Source organism: Lynx canadensis, chromosome B2 (genome assembly GCF_007474595.2).
Source record: "Lynx canadensis isolate LIC74 chromosome B2, mLynCan4.pri.v2, whole genome shotgun sequence".
Taxonomy (NCBI): Eukaryota; Metazoa; Chordata; class Mammalia; order Carnivora; family Felidae; genus Lynx; species Lynx canadensis.
This window is the reverse complement of record NC_044307.1, coordinates 59015712-59036818: the sequence shown is the minus strand read 5'-3', so window position 1 is coordinate 59036818 and position 21107 is coordinate 59015712. Positions and strand designations below refer to the sequence as shown.

The window sequence follows — 21107 nt, the reverse complement described above, 5'->3', positions numbered from 1 at the left end:
TGAATTCATGGATCACTTCTAGCAGCTTTTTGGTGAAATCTTTAGGGTTTTCCATATAGAGTATCATGTCATCTGCCAAGAGTGAAAGTTTGACCTCCTCCTGGCTGATTTGGATGCCTTTTATTTCTTTGTGTTGTCTAATTGCAGAGGCTAAGACTTCCAATACTATGTTGAATAACAGTGGCGAGAGTGGACATCCTTGTTTTGTTCCTGACCTTAGGGGGAAAGCTGTCAGTTTTTCCCCATTGAGGATGATATTAGCGTTGGGTCGTTCATATATGGCTTTTATGATCTCGAGGTATACTCCTTCTCTCCCTACTTTCTTGAGGGTTTTTATCAAGAAAGGTTGCTGTATTTTGTCAAATGCTTTCTCTGCATCTATTGAGAGGATCATATGGTTCCTGTCCTTTCTTTTATTGATGTGATGAATCACGTTAATTCTTTTGCGGATATTGAACCAGCCCTGCATCCCAGGTATAAATCCCAATTGGTTGTGGTGAATGATGTTTTTAATGTATTGTTGGAGCCAGTTGGCTAATATCTTGTTGAGTTTTTTTGCACCCATGTTCATCAGAGAAATTGGTGTATAGTTCTCCTTTTTAGTGAGGTCTTTTGTCCGGTTTTGGAATCAAGGTAATGCTGGCTTCACAGAGAGTTGGAAGTTTTCCTTCCATTTTTAATTTTTTGGAACAGCTTCAAGAGAATAGGTGTTAACTCTTCTTTAAATGTTTGGTAGAATTCCCCTGGAAATCCATCTGGCCCTGGACTCTTGTTTTTGGGAGATTTTTTATTCCTATTTGATTTCTTTACTGGTTATGCATCTATTTCTTCCTGTTTCAGTTTTGGTAGTTTATGTGTTTCTAAGAATTTGTCCATTTCTTCCAGATTGTCCATTTTACTGGCGTATAATTGCCCATAATATTTTATTATTGTTTGTATTTCTTCAGTGTTTGTTGTGATCTCTCCTCTTTCATTCTTGATTTCATTTATTTAGGTCAGTTCCTTTTTCTTTTTGATCAAACTGGCTAGGGGTTTATCAATTTTGTTAATTCTTTCAAAGAACCAGGGGTGCCTGGGTGGCTCAGTCGGTTGAGCATCCGACTTCAGCTCAGGTCATGATCTCACAGTCTGAGTTTGAGCCCCACATCAGGCCCTGTGCTGACAGCTCATAGCCTGGAGTCTGCTTTGGATTCTGTGTCTCCTTCTCTCTCTGCCCCTCCCTGCTCATGCTCTGTCTCTCTCTGTCAAAAATGAATAAACATTTAAAAAAATTAAAAAAAAAAAAGAACCAGCTCCTGGTTTCACTGATGTGTTCTGCTAGGTTTTTTAGGTTTGGATAGCATTGATTTCTGCTCTAGTCTTTATTATTTCCTATCTTCTGCTAGTTTGGGGTTTTATTTGATGTTCTTTTTCCAACTGTTTAAGGCATAAGATTAGGTTGTATATCTGAGACCTTTCTTTCTTCTTTAGGAAGGCCTGGATTGCTATATACTTCCCTCTTATGACTGCCTTTGCTGCATCCCCGAGGTTTTGGGCTGTGGTGTTATCATTTTCACTGGCTTCCATGTACTTTTTAATTTCCTCTTTAATTTCTTGGTTAGCCCATTCATAACATCCTTGTTCCAGTGCCAGTGAATGTGGTTGTTTCCTGGGGTTTGCTGGGACCTTTCCTGTGAGGTGGCCGCACAGCCTCTACCAAATGTCCTCCCAGCAAGGGAACCAACTCTCCCCGTGTGGCCCAAGGACTGCCTGGACCTCACTTTGCTCCTGGGAATTTGCCCTTCCCACCAGAGCACTGCCAGGTATCGAGCTGAGGAGTTTCAGACTCTGTGCTCCCTCTGTTTATAGATTCATAATGGAATTTAAACCCTCTCATTTCTCCTTTCTCCCTTTTTTGTTCAGTCCCTGCGGCTGTTTCCACTTTTCCATTTTTTGTCCAGCTGCTTTTGTGTGTGTGTGTATATGTGTGTGTGTTGTTTTTAATTTTTTGATTTTATTTTTTTTACTTTATTAATTCTTTTTCTTCCTTCAAAATGATGAAATGAAAGAATTCACTCCAAAAGAAAGAGCGGGAAGAAACGACAGCCAGGAACTTAATCAACACAGATATAAGCAAGCTGTCTTTTCCTGTACTCTCACCCCATCTCCGTCCTCTCTCTGCAAGCAAAAACAGCTCCCTGCCCTCTGTGGCTTCTCTCACCCCCAGTTCATCTCTCCACGCTATGTACCTACTGAGTTCTGTGGTTCAGGTTGTGCAGATTGTTGCATTAATACTCAAATCAGTTTTCTAGGTTTTTAGGATGGTTTAATGTTGATCTGGCTATATTTCATGGATGCGAGACACACAAAAAACTTCCATGCTGTTCTGTCATTTTGGCTTCTTCCTCTCTATTTACCTAATTTAAGTAGGTAAATGCCCTAGTATGGAAAGCCACTATTGTAATATATTATACACATATGTTTGATATATATATATTTGATATATAGTTATTATACCTATCAAACTGGACCACTTTGTCTTTTGTCTCACTGGTTGTATTGTTCACTATGCTAGATACATATCATCTTCTATCATGTTACTGTCTTCCCTTTATCCTTCTTATGGGTGTATTTTAAAACTACAAAAAAATATTTTGTCTGGAAGGATAATGTCTACTTAATACTTTGTATTAAGTGATAAAAATGATGTGGCTCCAACTTCATAAACGATACAAACTTTTTTCTTCTTTAAAAATATTTTTTAATGTTTATTTTTGAGAGAGAGAGAGAGAGAGACAGAGAGACAGAGTGTGACTGGGGGAGGAGGAGAGAGAGGGAGACACAACATCCAAAGCAGGCTTCAGACTCTGAGCTGTCAGCACAGAGCTTGACGCAGGGCTTGAACCCATGAACCATGAGATCATGACCTGAGCCAAAGCCTGATGCTTAACTGACTGAGCCACCCAGGCGCCCCTCATACATTTATTCATGTTAGTAAACATCTTTAAATAAATTTCCTTCCTCAGCAAAACCAGTTCAAAACATTATGATTTATTTAATGCCAAGACAATGTGGTTTAAAAATAGTATTTCACCATTAAGTGCTATTTAAAATTACTGGAATTATTAATTTTGCAATGTTGAATGAGAAAGTGTTTTGTAGTAAGAGTGTCCAAATTCAGAAAAATGCTTCTGAACTAAGTATGCAACAGATTAATAGAAATACTTGAACTCTGTGTTATTTCTAGTTAATATTCATTTCTGCTTCCTTAATAATGTATATTTTTAATATTAAATATTTAAAAAATCTATTTCTCTCATTTTTTATGTTTCCTTTATGTACAGATTATATCATATATGATTAGATCATTGCTGTAGTACCTGACACTTTAATGATAATTATACCATTACATTGATGATAATTTTCTTCTAATTATTAAATCGTCAAGAACACTGATAATTATTAGCTTTTATGGAACATATATCTTTAATGGGAAAGATATTTGATTGGTTTTTGACTCAATTACGAAATTAGTTTCAAATTATTACTGAGATATCAAAAGAAAAACCAGCAGTAAACCTGTGCTTTTGTCTTTACAGAAATGATTCATACCTCTTAGAAAGTGAACAGGGCACCTCATTTGTCCCACAGATTTCATGCACATGTTATCCATACCAATCTACCTTAATTTCCATCACTGGGTTGGGTAGTTTCTCCGATGTACCTACAGCAGACACTTGTCTTGCTTACTATAGAATTGCCTTTCAAATCAATATACTCACTACATCAATTTTCATGGAATTCTTTTTTTAATGCTGTCAAAAAAGGGAAGAAAAAATGAGCTAACTACATTAAGTGAAAACTCCATATATAACCAAAATCTTGAGAATGTTAACAATGTGGGGGCCACAATGCATGAGAAAATTACTGCCAAAATCCAGCTAACCAGGAGTACTATTAATGAGTATGCTGGAGAATTAACACATATGTCAGGAATAAAACCCAGTGTTGATAACACAGTGGCTCTCATCCCTTTCTGCTTTTCAGCTGCTCTCAAGCCATAGCAAACCAATTGACCCTAATAACCCAAAACAAAATATTCAGTGGTATTCAAATTATTGTAACCTAAATGCAAATACATGGAGCATGAATTTATGCTTGTTTGATTGTTGTTTGATTGTAACGTTCAAAAGAAATTTGCTATGTACCTCTAGCAAACATTAGAATCCTTTTGAAATCCATGTGGGTTACTTCAGTTTTTATGTTACTTTTCCTGTCATATTTATTCTTTCTCATATGTTCAACCAACATGTATTAAGCATCTGTGAGGTGCCAGACCTCTTCAAGAAGCTGGAATGTGTATTATAGAACAAGTTCTTGAGTTTCAGAGAGCTCCTTTTCTGGTAGATGTAACTATGTAGACTTCTTAACTCTATTTGCAAGTAGAAAAACTAAGTGGCCATAATTAGCTACCATAGCTCTGTCTAATAGAAAAGTAATGAGACCGTGTGTGTGTGTGTATGTGTGTGTGTGTTTTAAGTTTTCTAGAAGCCACATTAAAAAAGGCTAAAGGAAGCAGGTGAAATTAATGTTAATATGTTTTAACTCTGTGTGCACATTATTATGATTATAGTATGTAAGTAATAAAATTATTAGTTATTTTACATTTCTTGAAAATTCAATGTGTATTTCGTACTTATAGTACATTTCGTTTGAGGCCAGCCACATTGCAATGCTCTGTAACCACATGGGGCTAGTGGCTCCTGTATTGAACAGTGAAGATCAAGAGAACAACTAACATTGATTTTAGTATTTTTCATTATTATAAATTTAGAATCTCTAAAGAGCCCAAATTCTGTTTTTTTTAACAAGAGTCCTGTTCTTTGAAAGTATTTTTAATATTTTAAATTATTGTCCCATGGTAATTTTGTTTGTTTTTCCAATCCTAGAAAACCAGTTTTACTTTTAGTATTTTGAATATTGTTATAGGACTACTCTATCTCTTAGCAAAATGATATTCAAAGTTTTTCAATTTCAATCGACCAACAATAGTGTACTGACATAGATTATTTATAAGTAGTACAGTAAATACATAATATAGTTATATATTTTTTAATGAGTGAGCTAGTTGCTTAGTTGTATATTTAGTTAGTTTTACATACTTACCTTATTACTAATACATTATGTTTATATTAAGATATTTAACAAAACCAATAGTTCTGTGTGAGCATAATATATATTTATTTTTATTGAATTAGATACAAATACTGTTCACATAGCTTTTAAACTGTGGTAAAAGTAATTTTGGGGAAGTATTGACATTCTATAAAAATTGAAATAGTTATAAATTGACATAGATCAACATAGCCGAGAGTAATAACTGGATTATAGGCTTAATAGCAAGAAATAACCTAAAGGTTATATGATTTTCATATTCCCATAGAGTTACCAGTGTGTGTGCTTAGCTGGTTGGGAAGGAAGTTTTTGTGAACAAGAATCCAATGACTGCAAAATGAATCCTTGTAAGAATAATTCCACCTGTACTGACCTTTACAATAGCTATCGGTGAGTAATGTGTTTATAATTTTCTTCATGAAATCACTTGGAGTGTTCTTGTCTTTGGGATAATTCCAGAGATTATTTTCACTTTGCATCCATTAATTAAAAAAATGATCTCAAGATGAACAGCCATTTTCTGACAAGATAGCGTCAATATTCATTTGAAATTTGTGTCAAAAGTCGTAAATAATATTAAACTTGGAAATGCAATGTCCAAATCTGACACATGTTACAAATGCCTTCACTTCTTCAAAACATGCCTTTGTCATCTCAATGTTGTTTTGGATCCCTCCGTGCAAAAAGGGTGCCACAAATGACTTGTTAATGGGTCTACTGAATTAAAACTTTCAGTTTATTACCCAGAGATTATCATGAATTTGGATTACTTTAGTCAAATTATTGATGAATTTTACATTAATTACTCCACATATCCCATAATCCAATTGTATTAGTTTTAGATGAGAAATCTGAAGAAGCTCTAAGTAGAAATTCTGAGTAGTTATTACTATTATTTGAAACATTTAGTAACCAGATCAATATTGGTAAAAAATAGCTTTTATCCTTTAACTTGTTAAGGTGTAGAGTGTAGAGAACTATACACTAGGTCTCTCAAGCAAAACCAGGTTTAGTGTAACTAGAATGATTTTCTTCTTGTCACAGAATCAGATTAATTGAATATAAATATATTTAGGTGATCATTTTCTCAGGGAAAAATCAAAATGATTTCAGAGCGTCCTCTAAAATAACTTGTACTGGGGCGCCTGGGTGGCTCAGTTGGTTAAGCGTCCGACTTCGGCTCAGGTCATGTTCTCACGGTCCGTGGGTTCGAGCCCCGCGTCGGGCTCTGTGCTGCCAGCTCAGAGCCTGGAGCCTGTTTCAGATTCTGTGTCTCCCTCTTTCTCTGACCCTCCCCTGTTCATGCTCTGTCTCTGTCTCAAAAATAAATAAATGTTAAAAAAATTTTTAAATAACTTGTACACTATTCCTCATTTTTGGTGACTGAAATGGGACATAAGATCCAGAGTGATCAACAATAGGCAGTTTATTTCCTTTAAAGGCAATTCTGAAATAATCTGGCAATAGTTTGATTTATATTTCAATGACAGTAAGAGAAAAAATTAACAATTTTATTAATGTAGAAAAACTCACAATGGTATCAGTTGACACTAGTTTAAAATATGTAAAAATGTAAAAAACCAGAGCTACTTTTTGTGACATTATCCATTTTTAAAATTGACATATCATCATAAATTAATATTAACTGGCTTTCCATCTATATAGTAGGAGAAACAATCAACTTTTGTTGAACTAGGAAAGAAAAACTTCCCATAGTTTCTATGCTTATTTTACTTTTCTTAAATGATTCTTTTTATTATAACCTACAAGTTATGATATACTATATATACATATATATAAACACATATATGTATCAAAATTCTGATATATACTTTTTAGCATTCAGCTTTTTATGTAATTCCTAACGATAATTTGTTTATGCATTTGTGTATGTGTGTACTTACTGTCAATCACCTCCAGACAAACACCAGCAGGAACATACCTGTGGTTGAAAAAGTTGGGTTTATAACTCATTGCCATAAGGGAGAACACACACCATTTAAATCCATGTAGCATCTCAGTAAAAGGATGCTGGAAGGACTTACAGGTTTGAGTTTGTGAAATATAACTTTGAAGAGGGTTTACAAAAGTGGGCCTTTGGCCTGGATAAGGAGACCGTCAGGAAGTGGGAAGAATTACCTACATTCATAATAAATCTTACCTAGAAGAAATGAAGACTGGACAGAGTGAAAGCTAAAATTTATAGAGACAGCAACCATTTATATCAACCATGATAGGAGAATGCTTGGCCATTCCTGTGGTTTAGATGGTGTTCAAGTTTTTGTCACCATTTAGATATGATTGTGGGGTAGGCTTGTCTTTGTAATGATTAATCAGGGTAGTGGAGTAACTATGTCTCATTTTGATGTTCTGTGAAATTGTCTGTTGAAATGTTCACCAGGAGAACACCAAGATCTACCTGTAAACCTGCTTATAGTGCCTGACCAGCTCCTGGGTACCCTGGATGTTAGTTTTTGCTTTCTCATTCCCAAAATACATTATCATATAGACGTGCAGAAAAAAATGTATATGTATGTGTGTATTTGTATGAAATCTGTGACTTATGTTTGTCCACCTATTTGTCCAAAATACCAGAGTGAGAATAAATATTAATTATCCAACATGATAATACTTTTATTTAGATAATTGCTATTTGCTATTTAAGATAGACATCTTGAAGATCTAAAACAAAACAAGCAACAAAGTTTATGAGGCTTAATTAAAATACATTTTAATATTCATGAGACACAATCAGTCTTTCTAGATAACTTTGACACCACTAATTGTGAACTCTTAATGACTTAAATTTATAAATGTATCAGAAGACATTGCCACTTAACACAAACTCATACAGTCATTTTATCATTCCTCAGATTTTGATAGATTATCCATTTGGGGTTTGGTTTTCTCTTCGTTTTCTAGTTTTAAGGTGAATGGTTCCATTATTGAATTGAGGTCTCTGTTCTTTTTTAATACAGGGTTTACAGCTGTAAATTTCACTCTAAGCATTGGTATCATTATAGCTCATATTTTTTGACGTTTTGTGTCTCTCAAAATAATTTCCTAATTTCCCATGTGATTTATTCTTTGGCTCACTGGTTTTGTTAAACTTTCACTTATTTGTGAATTCCCTAGATTTCTCTTGATCTTGATTTCTACTTTTATTGTGGTAAGAAAACTTATTTTGTGTGAGTTAAATCTTTTAAAATTTACTGAGGCATATATTATAACCTAACATATATTCTATAAGTACTTGAAAAAAGTGTGTATTCCACTTTAGCTGGAATGTTCTATAGGAGTCTTTTAGGCCTAGCTGGTTTATATCTTAATCAAGTCTTCTATATCCTATATCTTCTGCGACTTTGTTCTATTATAAAGTTTGCAATTGTTATTGTTTACCTGTTATTGGCTAATTTAATATTGTTTATCCATTTAATCTGCCATATTTTGCTTCATTTACCTAAGTTAGATCTTAAGGCTCTAGGATCTAATTGTTAGATCTTACTGATGGATTTAAATATTTATAAAATGTCCTTCTTTGTCTTGAGTAACATTTTTTTTGTCTTAAAGTGTATTTTGCCTGATATTAGTATAGCTGCCTCAGCCCTTTGTTTATTATTGATGGCATAGTGTATATTTTCTGACTTTTTAGTTTTAACCTATTTGTGACTTTGAATATAAAGCTTGTCTTTTATAGATAGGATATAATTTGACTGTTTTTAAAAATCCACTCTGTCAATCTCTACCCTCTCCTTAGGTTACATTTAACATTACTAATGAAATAAAGTTTATATGTGTAGTTTCTTTTTTTTAATATGTTATATTTTTGTTGTTGGTGCTGTTCCTCTTTCTCCATTATTGGCTACTCTTGCATTACTTCTTTTTCTGGTATCACACTTTAATTTCTTTTTATTTTTTACTTTGCATTTGTACATAGTTTCTTAGTAGTTGTCCTATAGATCACAATTAACTTCTTCACTTAAAACAGTCTCCATAGTGTTAATACTGACTTAATTTCAATAGTATACAAAAACTTTGCTCCACTATAGCGTTATTCCTTCCCACATCCTTCAGGCTTTTATTGATTATAAGCCCATCAACACAATGTTATAGTATGTTTTATGTACTGTTTTTTAAATCAGAAACAATAGGAAACAAAAAGAGGATAAGCAAAAATACATTTATACTGTTTTTATACTTGCCTATATAGTTACCATCACCATCATACACCATGCTCTGTATTTTTGTGTGTGAATTGAAATTACTGTCTAGTATCTTTTCATCTTAGCCTAAAGGATTCTCTTTACTATTTCTTAAAGAGCAGATCTGCTATTGATGAATTTTCTGTTCTGTTTTATCTGGGAATGTCTTAATTTCTCCTTTAATTTAAAGGATAGCTTTAAGAGGTATAGAATTATTGGTTTACAGTCTTTTTCTTTCAGCATTTGAAGTACATCTGGACTGCATGGTTTCTGATAAGTCAACTGTTAATCTTATTGAGGATCCCTTGTGCATAATGAATCATTTTCTCTTGATGCTGCCAAAATTCTCTGTTTGTCTTTTGAGGGTTGACTATCATGTGATTAGCATTATATGTCTTTAAGTTTATTTTCCCTGGAGCTCATTGATCTTCATGGGGGTGTGGATTAATAATTTTCATCAAATTTAGAAAGTTTGGGCCTTTATATCTTAAAATAGTTTATATGTCTTTTTTCTCTCTCTTCTGGTTCTAAAACTCTCACATGTGTATGTTAATGTTCTTAAGGTGTCCCACAGGTATCTGAGGCTCTTCATTTTTCCTCCTGATCTCCAGGATCAATAATCTTAATTGATTAACTTCAAATGCACTGCTTCCTTCTTCTACCAACTTAAATATGGTGATGTGCCCCTCTCATAATTTTTTTAATTTCATTTTTTATACTTTTAACTCCAGAATTTCTATTGTGTTCTTGTTTATAATTGATATCTTTTTATATTCTCAGACAAAATAGCAATCTCATACATTCCTTAATCATTTAGATATGGCTTCAATTTTTCTTTGATCACAGTTATTTTGGCTAATTTAATATCTGTGTTAAGTAAATCCAATATTGAGGCTTCTTCAGGGATAGTTTCTACTGGTTGCTTTATTCCTATAAATGGGTCATACTTTTCTTTCTCTGTATGACTCATCATTTTTTTTTTTTTTAATTTTTTTTTCAACGTTTATTTATTTTTGGGACAGAGAGAGACAGAGCATGAACGGGGGAGGGGCAGAGAGAGAGGGAGACACAGAATCGGAAACAGGCTCCAGGCTCCGAGCCATCAGCCCAGAGCCTGACGCGGGGCTCGAACTCCCGGACCGTGAGATCGTGACCTGGCTGAAGTCGGACGCTTAACCGACTGCGCCACCCAGGCGCCCCGACTCATCATTTTTTTATGAATTTTTTTAAATTGGCAAATCTGGGGGCGCCTGGGTGGCGCAGTCGGTTAAGCGTCCGACTTCAGCCAGGTCACGATCTTGCGGTCCGTGAGTTCGAGCCCCGCGTAGGGCTCTGGGCTGATGGCTCAGAGCCTGGAGCCTGTTTCCCATTCTGTGTCTCCCTCTCTCTCTGCCCCTCCCCCGTTCATGCTCTGTCTCTCTCTGTCCCAAAAATAAAATAAACGTTGAAAAAAAAATTTTAAAAAAATAAATTGGCAAATCTGTAAATCACATCCTGCTTCTTCAGAGTTGTTACAGCATTTTTTATTGTATTTATTTTTTGTTTTTGCTATTGTTTCGTGATTTTTCCAAAAGAGTTAAATTTATAAATTATTTTGTCACGTGTGGCTATTCAAGTCTCAGCTTGGCTAATATAGCAGTCAATGAATGAGTTAGCAGAGACTTGTTTTATATTTCCTCAAACTAGTAAGTCTTCTAGCTTTACTGAGGGACTCTGTGTGTATATGTTGAGGTATGCAGTCAACATTCAGCCAGGCATTTTCCAGTTCTGTCTTACTCTCCAGTATCTGCTTTCACGGAGGCTCAAGGTCAGTCAGAGATAAGAGATTAAGGTCTTTTCATGTGTTTCTTAGTCCTGTCCACACTTTCATTTCCCAAGAATAGGTCTACCTTTTCAAAGACCTCCATGAACATCTCATTCACCACTTTTTACTTTTAAGTATATTGGTCAGCCTCTTAGCCTTAACTGGAATCATCATTACAAGCAGCTGCAATGTTAGGCAATTACCACTGACTGTTATTAATAAATTCCCTTTATAAGGACTTTTTGAAAAGAGTAAGTTTTGAGTCAGATCAAATAAATTCTATTCCTGAAAATGGAACTTTTCCATTACCAGACCAATGAAACAGTGACATTCCTGGGAAGGATCTTTTGGGTGAGCTCTAAACCTGTAATGCCCTTCAGTGGCTGTTAGGCTGCTGATTTCACAGATGCCATAATTGCAGTGCTGTTGGTTTTCAAGTCTATTGAAGAGCTGGGGAAAGGGGGATGGGAATACTGGACGTAACCACACAAAGCTGACTAGGTTTATGAGAGTCAACCATTTTTCTTGTAGAAACACTCAGATTTTTGCAAGTCTTTTAGTTCATTTATAGAGTTCTGAGAGAGTTGATTTGATGTTATTGCCAGTGTTTTTGTTTCTTTTATGGAAGAGTAGATATTCAGAAGTCTTTCATCTATGATTACTCAAGTAATTATACCAAATTACATGTTATATTATTTATATGGGACAAAGAGAAGACAGAAACAGAGACAGAGACAGAGAAAGCATGGATTCTAGAGTTGCACTATCTAGATATAGGATATCAAGTCCTATCCTTAAAGATTAGTGTGAATTGGGTTAAGGAATTTTATTTATATCCCTAAGTTTTTTTTAATCTAGAAATTGTGAATAATAACAGTTATAATTCACAGAGTTATGATGTTAATTAAATACAATTCTGTATACAAAGTATTTAGCTCATTTATTGATGTATATTAAACTCTAAATATCATTAGCTTTTATTATTCCCAACATTGATCTTGTTTTCAAACTATATGTATGAATAAAACTAGAGCAGTATTTTATAAATGATGAATCTGTGGGATCATATTGATATCAACTCGTTTCATTTTATATATTCATGTGTAGAGCAAATGAAGAACATTAAAAAGAGATTACATTATTCTTTGTAACTAAGGAAGAATTTAGTTAGAGTTTAGTGCTCTTTGAAGCTTTCTCACAAATTTCCACTGAACAAAAATTTCAGGGCTCTCAGTAAAAGATACAATGAATATCTTACTTCATTTTATGAAGAATCAGTCCAGAGAAAACTTAACAGAAATTGCAAGGAAGATGCTTAAATTTCATGCTTTTGAAGGAATTCACATTGTGTACCATAATGAGTGCTTAACATAGCAAATATTTTTAATAGGTCAAATGAAAATTGCATTTCATTGACTATATGCTTATATCCCTTGAGAACAAAAATGTTATGAAGATGAGTATTTGCCAGAATATCGAATCCCTTAGGTGATTTGTGTGTTCTGAGTTACTGAACTACCTACGTGTGCTCATCTCTAAACAACTGGAGTTAACATAGTTTAGTGTTTACACAGTTTCAAGACATTAAAAAGCAAAATGGGCTAGGGATGTAATTTGAATGCTGACTGCAACCTGCCTTCTGCTATTCCTGGCATGGTTTAGAATTTAACTGCCTTCTTTATTTCTGATTTTTCTTCCCCCAAAGCAGAGTCAACAGCTTTAGCTACAGATGGGGCTCTGTATGGCAGTTATTGGACCCAGATGCCACACTCTGGAACATGTTTTGCCAACAGCATCTGGCTCCTTTGCTGTCTGTGTAATTGGCATCCGTGTTGATGCTTTGGCCTGTTTTTCTTATGGACACTACAAAGTAGACTTTGAGACGACATGAAGGTTTGTTCCCAGTTGACCATAGATTTTTTTTCTTTTTCTCAGTTTATAATTTATGCAAATGCATCCTAGATGCCTTAAATTATGTAACACTATGTATTAGAACTTTTCATGCTTCTTATAAGGATATGTTTAAAAATTTTTGAATGGATATGACTAAATTTTTTTTTGAAATTTAATGAGTAGAAATAAAAATCTATGTTGATCAATGTATTTTTAACATATTCGAGTGAAAATACACAAGTCTGTATATTACTAAAGATCTGGGTTTTTTTTCCTTCTTAAAAATTTTGTTTTTGTGTTGTTTACTTTGTGCAAGGAGCCCAAACTGCTAATATAAAAGTAAAATAATTACTAATATAAAAGTAAAACTGTAACAGAATTTTAATCCAGGCAATGGCAATACAATATCTGCCTTTAGCAGATGGAAGATTTTTCCATAATGAAAAAAAAAAAAAAGAATTTGGGGGCACCTGGCTGGCTCAGTCATTTAAGTGTCAGACTCTTGATTTCAGCTCAGGTCATAATCTCACAGTCATCAGATCTAGCCTGTGTCGGGCTCCACGCTGGTCATGGAACCCGCTTGGGATTCTCTCTCTCTCTCTCTCTCTCTCTCTCTGTCTCTCTCCCTCCCTCCCCCCACTCTGCCTCTCCCTCTCCCTCTCCTTCTCCCTGTCTCTCTCTCTTTCTGCTGCTTATGCCCTCTTTCTCTCAAAAAATCAAATCAAAACAAAACAAAAACTAGATTTTTGAACAAAATATATGTTGGTATGTAGATTTTCACCTTCTTTTTGGATAGCTATGCCATATTTTATTTTGTGGATATAACACAGTGGCAGTTTTTAATTTTTTCCAGTATAAACTATTATTTGAGGAAATTAATTACATGTGCCTCTTTGCACACATATGTTTCTATATTTGGACATTAAATTCCTAGAATTGAAAATGCTGGATCAAAGTGTGTCAATCTTTAAGATTTAGACAGATTTTATCAAATTAATTTTATAAGCAGATTTAGTATTACATTCACATGAGCAATTAATGAAACTCTATGTACCATACACTTCTAGTTTGTATAAAATCTCTCAGTGAGGTTTTATATATGCCTGCTTTAAATATAAGAAAACCAAGACTTGGATATTTTCAGTAGCATAAGCAAAATCACCGTGTTAGAAAAGTGCAAACCTAAATAGAACAAGGTCTGTGTGACTCCAAATTCATGATTTCAAATGATTGCCAACTGGTCTTGCCTTTAATATAAAATCATACATATATTGTCACTGCCTACTCCTCAGTTTCCAAGGGAGAGCAGCCATCACTGTCGTTCCAATGAATTTATGAATGATTAAATAGTTCTCTTTCAGTGGAAAAGTTGGAAACTGACATAGTTCCAATTTCATCAGAAAAGAGTAACTCAAGGAGTAAGTAAGTGACAGATGAATACATCTTATGAGCAATTATAACTTTACAAATAGGCTTTAGAATTCACTGATTAAGTAAAATTGCTTTCTGATAACAATAGTACAAAGGAAGGGAAGGGAAATCACTGTATTTTGTAGTTAAGGCTCTTAGGTTATATGTGGCATGGTATTATGTTATTTGAAGATAGTGATAAAGTGAAATCACATTCAAAAACCATTTTTGAATGAACAAATGAACTCTTTTATTCATTGAAGCTAGCTTGAAAGGTAAGAGGAAAGAGTTTTATTTGGCACCATGTTATTTTTCAGAATAAATCAAGTTCCTGGTTGTTTCCTACTTTCAAAAAGCCCCCCATATACACTTTGTATTATTAGTTTCTTAGGCCAGTAATTAGTGTTCCTTACCTTCTGTTGTATCACCACAGTCTCTGCCTTCATCTTCTCATGGCATTCTTCCTATGTGAATGTCTCTGTGTTCATTTCTTCTTTTTGCTAAGACATCAGCCATACTGAATTAAGGCCCACTCTAATGACCTCACTTTAATTCGATTTCCAAAACGGGTCACTTTCTGAGGTACCGAAGGTTAGCACTTTAAGATCTTAGGAAGACCCAAGGCAAATTATTACACCCTAATGTAGTCTGACTACAGATATTAAAACATTTTATATAACCGTAACAGCCCAGAATTTTAAAATTTAGCATAGATATACATATAGTCTCTTGAATTTTATTTGCAAAGCTGTGTAGGAACATATTTAAAGATTATTTTTATTATATAAAACAATAGGTAGAGAAAGTATTTGTATTAGGTTATCTCATTATTTCATATAAACCTTAATAAAAGTCTAGATTAAAAATGATATCATAGGGCACCTGGGTGGCTCAGTCAGCTTAGCCGGTTAAGTGGTTAAGCATCTGACTCTTGATTTCAGTTCACATCATGATCTTATAGTTAGTGAGTTCAAACCCCACATCGGACTCTGCACTGACAGCATGGAGTCTGCTTGGGATTCTCTCTCTTTTTCTGCCCCTACCCTACTCTCCCTCTCAAAATAAATAAACATAAAATATAAAATTAAATTAAATTAAAATAAAATAAAATAAAGTAAAGTAAAGTAAAAAGTAAAATAAAATAAAATAAAATAAAATAAAATATTATTGTCTTAGAATGGGTTTGTTTGCTTGTCTTTAACATTTGTTTTAAAAAAAAAAAATGTTGACAGGGTGCCTGGGTGGCTCAGTCGGTTGGGCATCTGACTTCTGCTCAGGTCATGATCTTGCAGTCTGTGAGTTCAAGCCCTGTATCAGTCTCTGCACTAACAGCTCAGAGCCTGGAGCCTGTTTCAGATTATGTCTCCCTCTCTCTCTCTGTCACTCTCCTGTTCGTACTCTGCCTCTCTCTCAAAAATAAAACAACAATAAAAAAATTAAAAAATAAAAAAATAAATTTAAATGCTGAATTGTTTTATACAAAACCAGAGAAATCATGAAATTGAATAAAAATGTAAAATAAAAGCAAAGCAACCCAAAAACACCCAGAAATGGTTCATTAGAAATTAATTGAGAACTACCAGTCATTGTTTGCTTCAGATGTGATGTTGCCTGTAAGAGTAATGACTATGATGGGCACAAAATGTTAAATTAAGGATTAAGCGTTTTGCTAATAAATTATTTTTTGTTGAACCATGGAAAAAAGATAGTTAACAATTGTACCAAAAGGGAAAGAATGTAAATGTTAGTCTTCTTTATGCAAAATCTGTATTTTCTTCTTTTTTTTCCTTGAATAGGTCATTAATTAGAATTTCAAGTCGTGTTCTTAAAAATAATAATAGAGTATAATCAAGTACACTAGTCCCCTGCATTTTTCTCATTTTTCTAAATAGCCTATATTCTCCTACTGTTTCTTTTTTCACCATGGAGTAGACAGGGCAATCTTTTAAGAGAAACACCCTCTACATAAGTTACTCAATTGTTTTTAAGTTTTTTTATTTTTTAATTAGAGCATAATTTACATGTGATATTATATAAAGATCATACATACACAATTAAAAGAGTTTTTGCATTGTAATTACCCATGTAAAATACCACCAAAATCAAGATACAGAGCATATCCATCAATGCAGAAAATTTTCTGTCTCTTCATAGCTCATTTCTACCCTCCTTCCTCCTACTATTTATTGAACTTTCAAAAATTGTGCTTTTATAATCATCTCTGAGTAAACTATTCCAAATACCACTAATACATTTCTTTTAAGCACAAAAAATAAACATATATTTATATGTTGTTTTTTAACAAAGGGTTTTTATAAATATTACTCATTTTCTTTTTACTATAACTATGTCCATACGATATATGATTATTCCTTTTTCATTCATGAGAAAACCAAAAGTTATATAACTCAACTGATTTTTCAATGAGATGTTATTAACAGCAGCAGTATAGAATTTAAGACCTCTCCAGAACTCAACACTTTCCATTATTTCTGATTGCCACCTGCCATTCTTTTCCCTCTCAGTGGTAAAATAACTGTTCAATTTTAGGTTTTTCCTATACTGAAGAGTCTCGATATAAATTTAATGATGAAAACTTGCATATCTATATTTATTATACAAAATTGTTTCATTCTCTATGAATTGATCATGCAGATAAATTGACAACTTTTTTCTAGTATATTGGAAACCTGTATTAGTTTTCTTCATGGTTATTTCTTTTCTTTTTAGAGGGTCATTTTCTTCAAATTAGCATAAATGTCAAAGTGGCTTTGATTAGAAGTAATTCTGAACTCTCTAAAACACTATTGTTTTAGTGACACTATATTGTCATTCAAAATATAGAAAAAAGACATCTTTAAGACAATATGCACATTTACTGAATATACCTTATAATATTAAATATGCAGACATTTTACTCTGAAAATAAGATCTTTAGCAGGTTACCTAAGGTACATAATGAAAACACACCTTCATATTCCTAGATGCTTATGAGAACATTCAAATATTTAATATTATTATATTAATTATATAATTAATAATTAATTAATTAATTAATTAAAATTAATAAATAATTAAAATTTGCTGATATTTCAAATGCATGCCAGGATTCAGTAGTTTCCAAAGTAAGGAGACAGCTGATATGTAGCAAAGGCCTAAACAAAAGTTAGAAATCCATTCCATGATTTTTCTCCTAGGTCTTTGTCTAGAGCCCATTAAGTGAGCTAGTCAAAAAAATTTTTTTTCACAAAGTTACCATGTTACTTTATGCTTTCAAATTGCATACAGAATCTGTTTAAGAAATGTTCATTTGAACATTTCTTTATCTCCAGCAAAGCAATACTTGAAGATAAGGCACATTATGTTTCCCAATGTCCCACATTAAGAGTAATGACTTCTATATGAAAAAATATCTCTCCTCAGAGGAAAACATATGCTTTATTTTATCAGAATTTATAATTGCCTAAATATTCTACCTATTTAGTCTTGATTTTTATTTTATTTTATTTTTTGTTTCATTTTTAATTTATTTTTATAAGCCTGTTTTTTATTATTATTTTTTTCAATATATGAAATTTATTGTAAATTGCTTTCCATAGAACACCCGTGCTCATCCCAAAAGGTGCCCTCCTCAATACCCATCACCCACCCTCCCCTCCCTCCCACCCCCCATCAACCCTCAGTTTGTTCTCAGTTTTTAACAGTCTCTTATGTTTTGGCTCTCTCCCTCTCTAACCTCTTTTTTTTTTTTCCTTCCCCTCCCTATGGGTTTCTGTTATGTTTCTCAGGATCCACATAAGAGTGAAAACATATGGTATCTGTCTTTCTCTGTATGGCTTATTTCACTTAGCATCACACTCTCCAATTCCATCCACCTTGCTACAAAGGGCCATATTTCATTCTTTCTCATTGCCATGTGGTATTCCATTATGTATATAAACCACAATTTCTTTATCCATTCATCAGTTGATGGACATTTAGGCTCTTTCCATAATTTGGCTATTGTTGAGAGTGCTGCTATGAACATTGGGGTACAAGTGCCCCTATGCATCAGTACTCCTGTACCCCTTGGGTAAATTCCTAGCAGTGCTGCTGCTGGGTCATATGGTAGATCTATTTTTAATTTTTTGAGGAACCTCCACACTGTTTTCCAGAGTGGCTGCACCAATTTGAATTCCCACCAACAGTGCAAGAGGGTGCCCGTTTCTCCACATCCTTGCCAGCATCTATACTCTCCTGATTTGTTCATTTTGGCCACTCTGACTGGTGTGAGGTGATATCTGAGCGTGGTTTTGATTTGTATTTCCCTGATGAGGAGTGACATTGAGCATCTTTTCATGTGCCTGTTGGCCATCTGGATGTCTTCTTTACAAAAGTGTCTATTCATGTTTTCTGCCCATTTCTTCACTGGATTACTTGTTTTTGGGTGTGGACTTTGGTGAGCCATTCACCAATGGTGAGCCATTGGAGAATGGTGAGCCATTCCGTTGGTTGCCTTTTAGTTTTGTTGGTTGTTTCCTTTGCTGTGCAGAAGCTTTGTATCTTTATGAGGTCCCAGTAGTTCATTTTTGGTTTTAATTCCCTTGCCTTTGGGGATGTGTCAAGTAAGATATTGCTACGGCTGAGGTCAAAGAGGTCTTTTCCTGCTTTCTTCTCTAGGGTTTTGATGGTTTCCTGTCTCACATTCAGGTCCTTTATCCATTTTGAGTTTATTTTTGTGAATGGTGTGAGAAAGTGGTCTAGTTTCAACCTTCTGCATGTTGCTGTCCAGTTCTCCCAGCACCATTTGTTAAAGAGACTGTCTTTTTTCCATTGGATGTTCTTTCCTGCTTTGTCAAAATTGACTTGGCCATACGTTTGTGGGTCTAGTTCTGGGGTTTCTATTCTATTCCATTGGTCTATGTGTCTGTTTTTGTGCCAATACCATGCTGTCTTGATGATGACAGCTTTGTAGTAGAGGCTAAAGTCTGGGATTGTGATGCCTCCTGCTTTGGTCTTCTTCCTCAAAATTCCTTTGGCTATTCGGGGCCTTTTGTGGTTCCATATGAATTTTAGGATTGCTTGTTCTAGCTTCGAGAAGAATGCTGGTGCAATTTTGATAGGGATTGCATTGAATGTGTGGATAGCTTTGGTTAGTATTGACATTTTGACAATATTTATTCTTCCAATCCATGAGCACGGATGTTTTTCCATTTCTTTATATCTTCTTCACTTTCCTTCATAAGCTTTCTATAGTTTTCAGCATACAGATCTTTTACATCTTTTATCCCTAAGTATTTTATGCTTCTTGGTGCAATTGTGAATGGGATCAGTTTCTTTATTTGTCTTTCTGTTGCTTCATTATTAGTATATAAGAATGCAACTGATTTCTGTACATTGATTTTGTATCCTGCAATTTTGCTAAATTCATGGATCAGTTCTAGCAGACTTCTGGTGGAGTCTATCGAATTTTCCATGTATAATATCATGTTATCTGCAAAAAGTGAAAGCTTGACTTCATCTTTGCCAATTTTGATGCCTTTGATTTCCTTTGGTTGTCTGATTGCTGATGCTAGAACTTCCAACACTATGTCAAACAACAGCAGTGAGAGTGGACATCCCTGTCGTGTTCCTGATCTCAGGGAGAAAGCTCTAAGTTTTTCCCGATTGAGGATGATGTTAGGTGTGGGCTTTTCATAAATGGCTTTTATGATGTTTAAGTATGTTCCTTCTATCCCGACTTTCTCAAGGGTTTTTATTAAGAAAGGGTGCTGGATTTTGTCAAAGGCCTTTTCTGCATCGATTGACAGGATCATATGGTTCTTATCTTTTCTTTTATTAATGTGATGTATCACATTGATTGATTTGCGAATGTTGAACCAGCCCTGCATCCCAGGAATGAATCCCACTTGATCATGTTGAATAATTCTTTTTATATGCTGTTGAATTCTATTTGCTAGTATCTTATTGAGAATTTTTGCATCCATATTCATCAGGGATATTGGCCTGTAGTTCTCTTTTTTTTACTGGGTCTGTCTGGTTTAGGAATCAAAGTAATACTGGCTTCATAGAATGAGTCTGGAAGTTTTCCCTCCCTTCCTATTTTTTGGAATACCTTGAGAAGGATAGGTATTATCTCTGCTTTAAATGTCTGGTAGAACTCCCCTGGGAAGCCATCTGGTCCTGGACTCTTATTTGTTGGGAGATTTTTGATAACTGATTCAATTTCCTCTCTGGTTATGGGTCTGTTAAAGCTTTCTATTTCCTTCTGATTGAGTTTTGGATGTGGGTGGGTGTTAGGAATTTGTCCATTTCTTTCAGGTTGTCCACTTTGTTCGCATATAATTTTTCATTGTCTTCCCTGATAATTGCTTGTATGTCTGAGGGATTCGTTTTAATAATTCCATTTTCATTCATGATTTTATCTATTTGGGTCATCTCCCTTTTCTTTTTGAGAAGCCTGGCTAGAGGTTTGTCAATTTTGTTTATTTTTTCAAAAAACCAACTCTTGGTTTCATTGATCTGCTCTACGGTTTTTTTAGATTCTATATTGTTTATTTCTGCTCTGATCTTTATTATTTCTCTTCTTCTGCTGGGTTTAGGCTGTCTTTGCTGTTCTGCTTCTATTTCCTTTAGGTGTGCTGTTGGATTTTGTATTTGGGATT

At 34.2% G+C, this 21107-nt stretch overlaps 1 protein-coding gene across 1 annotated transcript in view; it reads left to right on the top strand.

Annotated features, from left to right (window-relative positions):
- The window catches only part of EYS (eyes shut homolog), a 1650074-nt gene that overhangs the window by 486987 nt on the left and 1141980 nt on the right, over positions 1-21107 (top strand). Inside the window, exon 14 of the mRNA XM_030315776.1 lies at positions 5423-5544. Within this exon, the coding sequence (XP_030171636.1) occupies positions 5423-5544 (122 nt within the window). The remainder of the gene's footprint in view (positions 1-5422; positions 5545-21107) is intronic.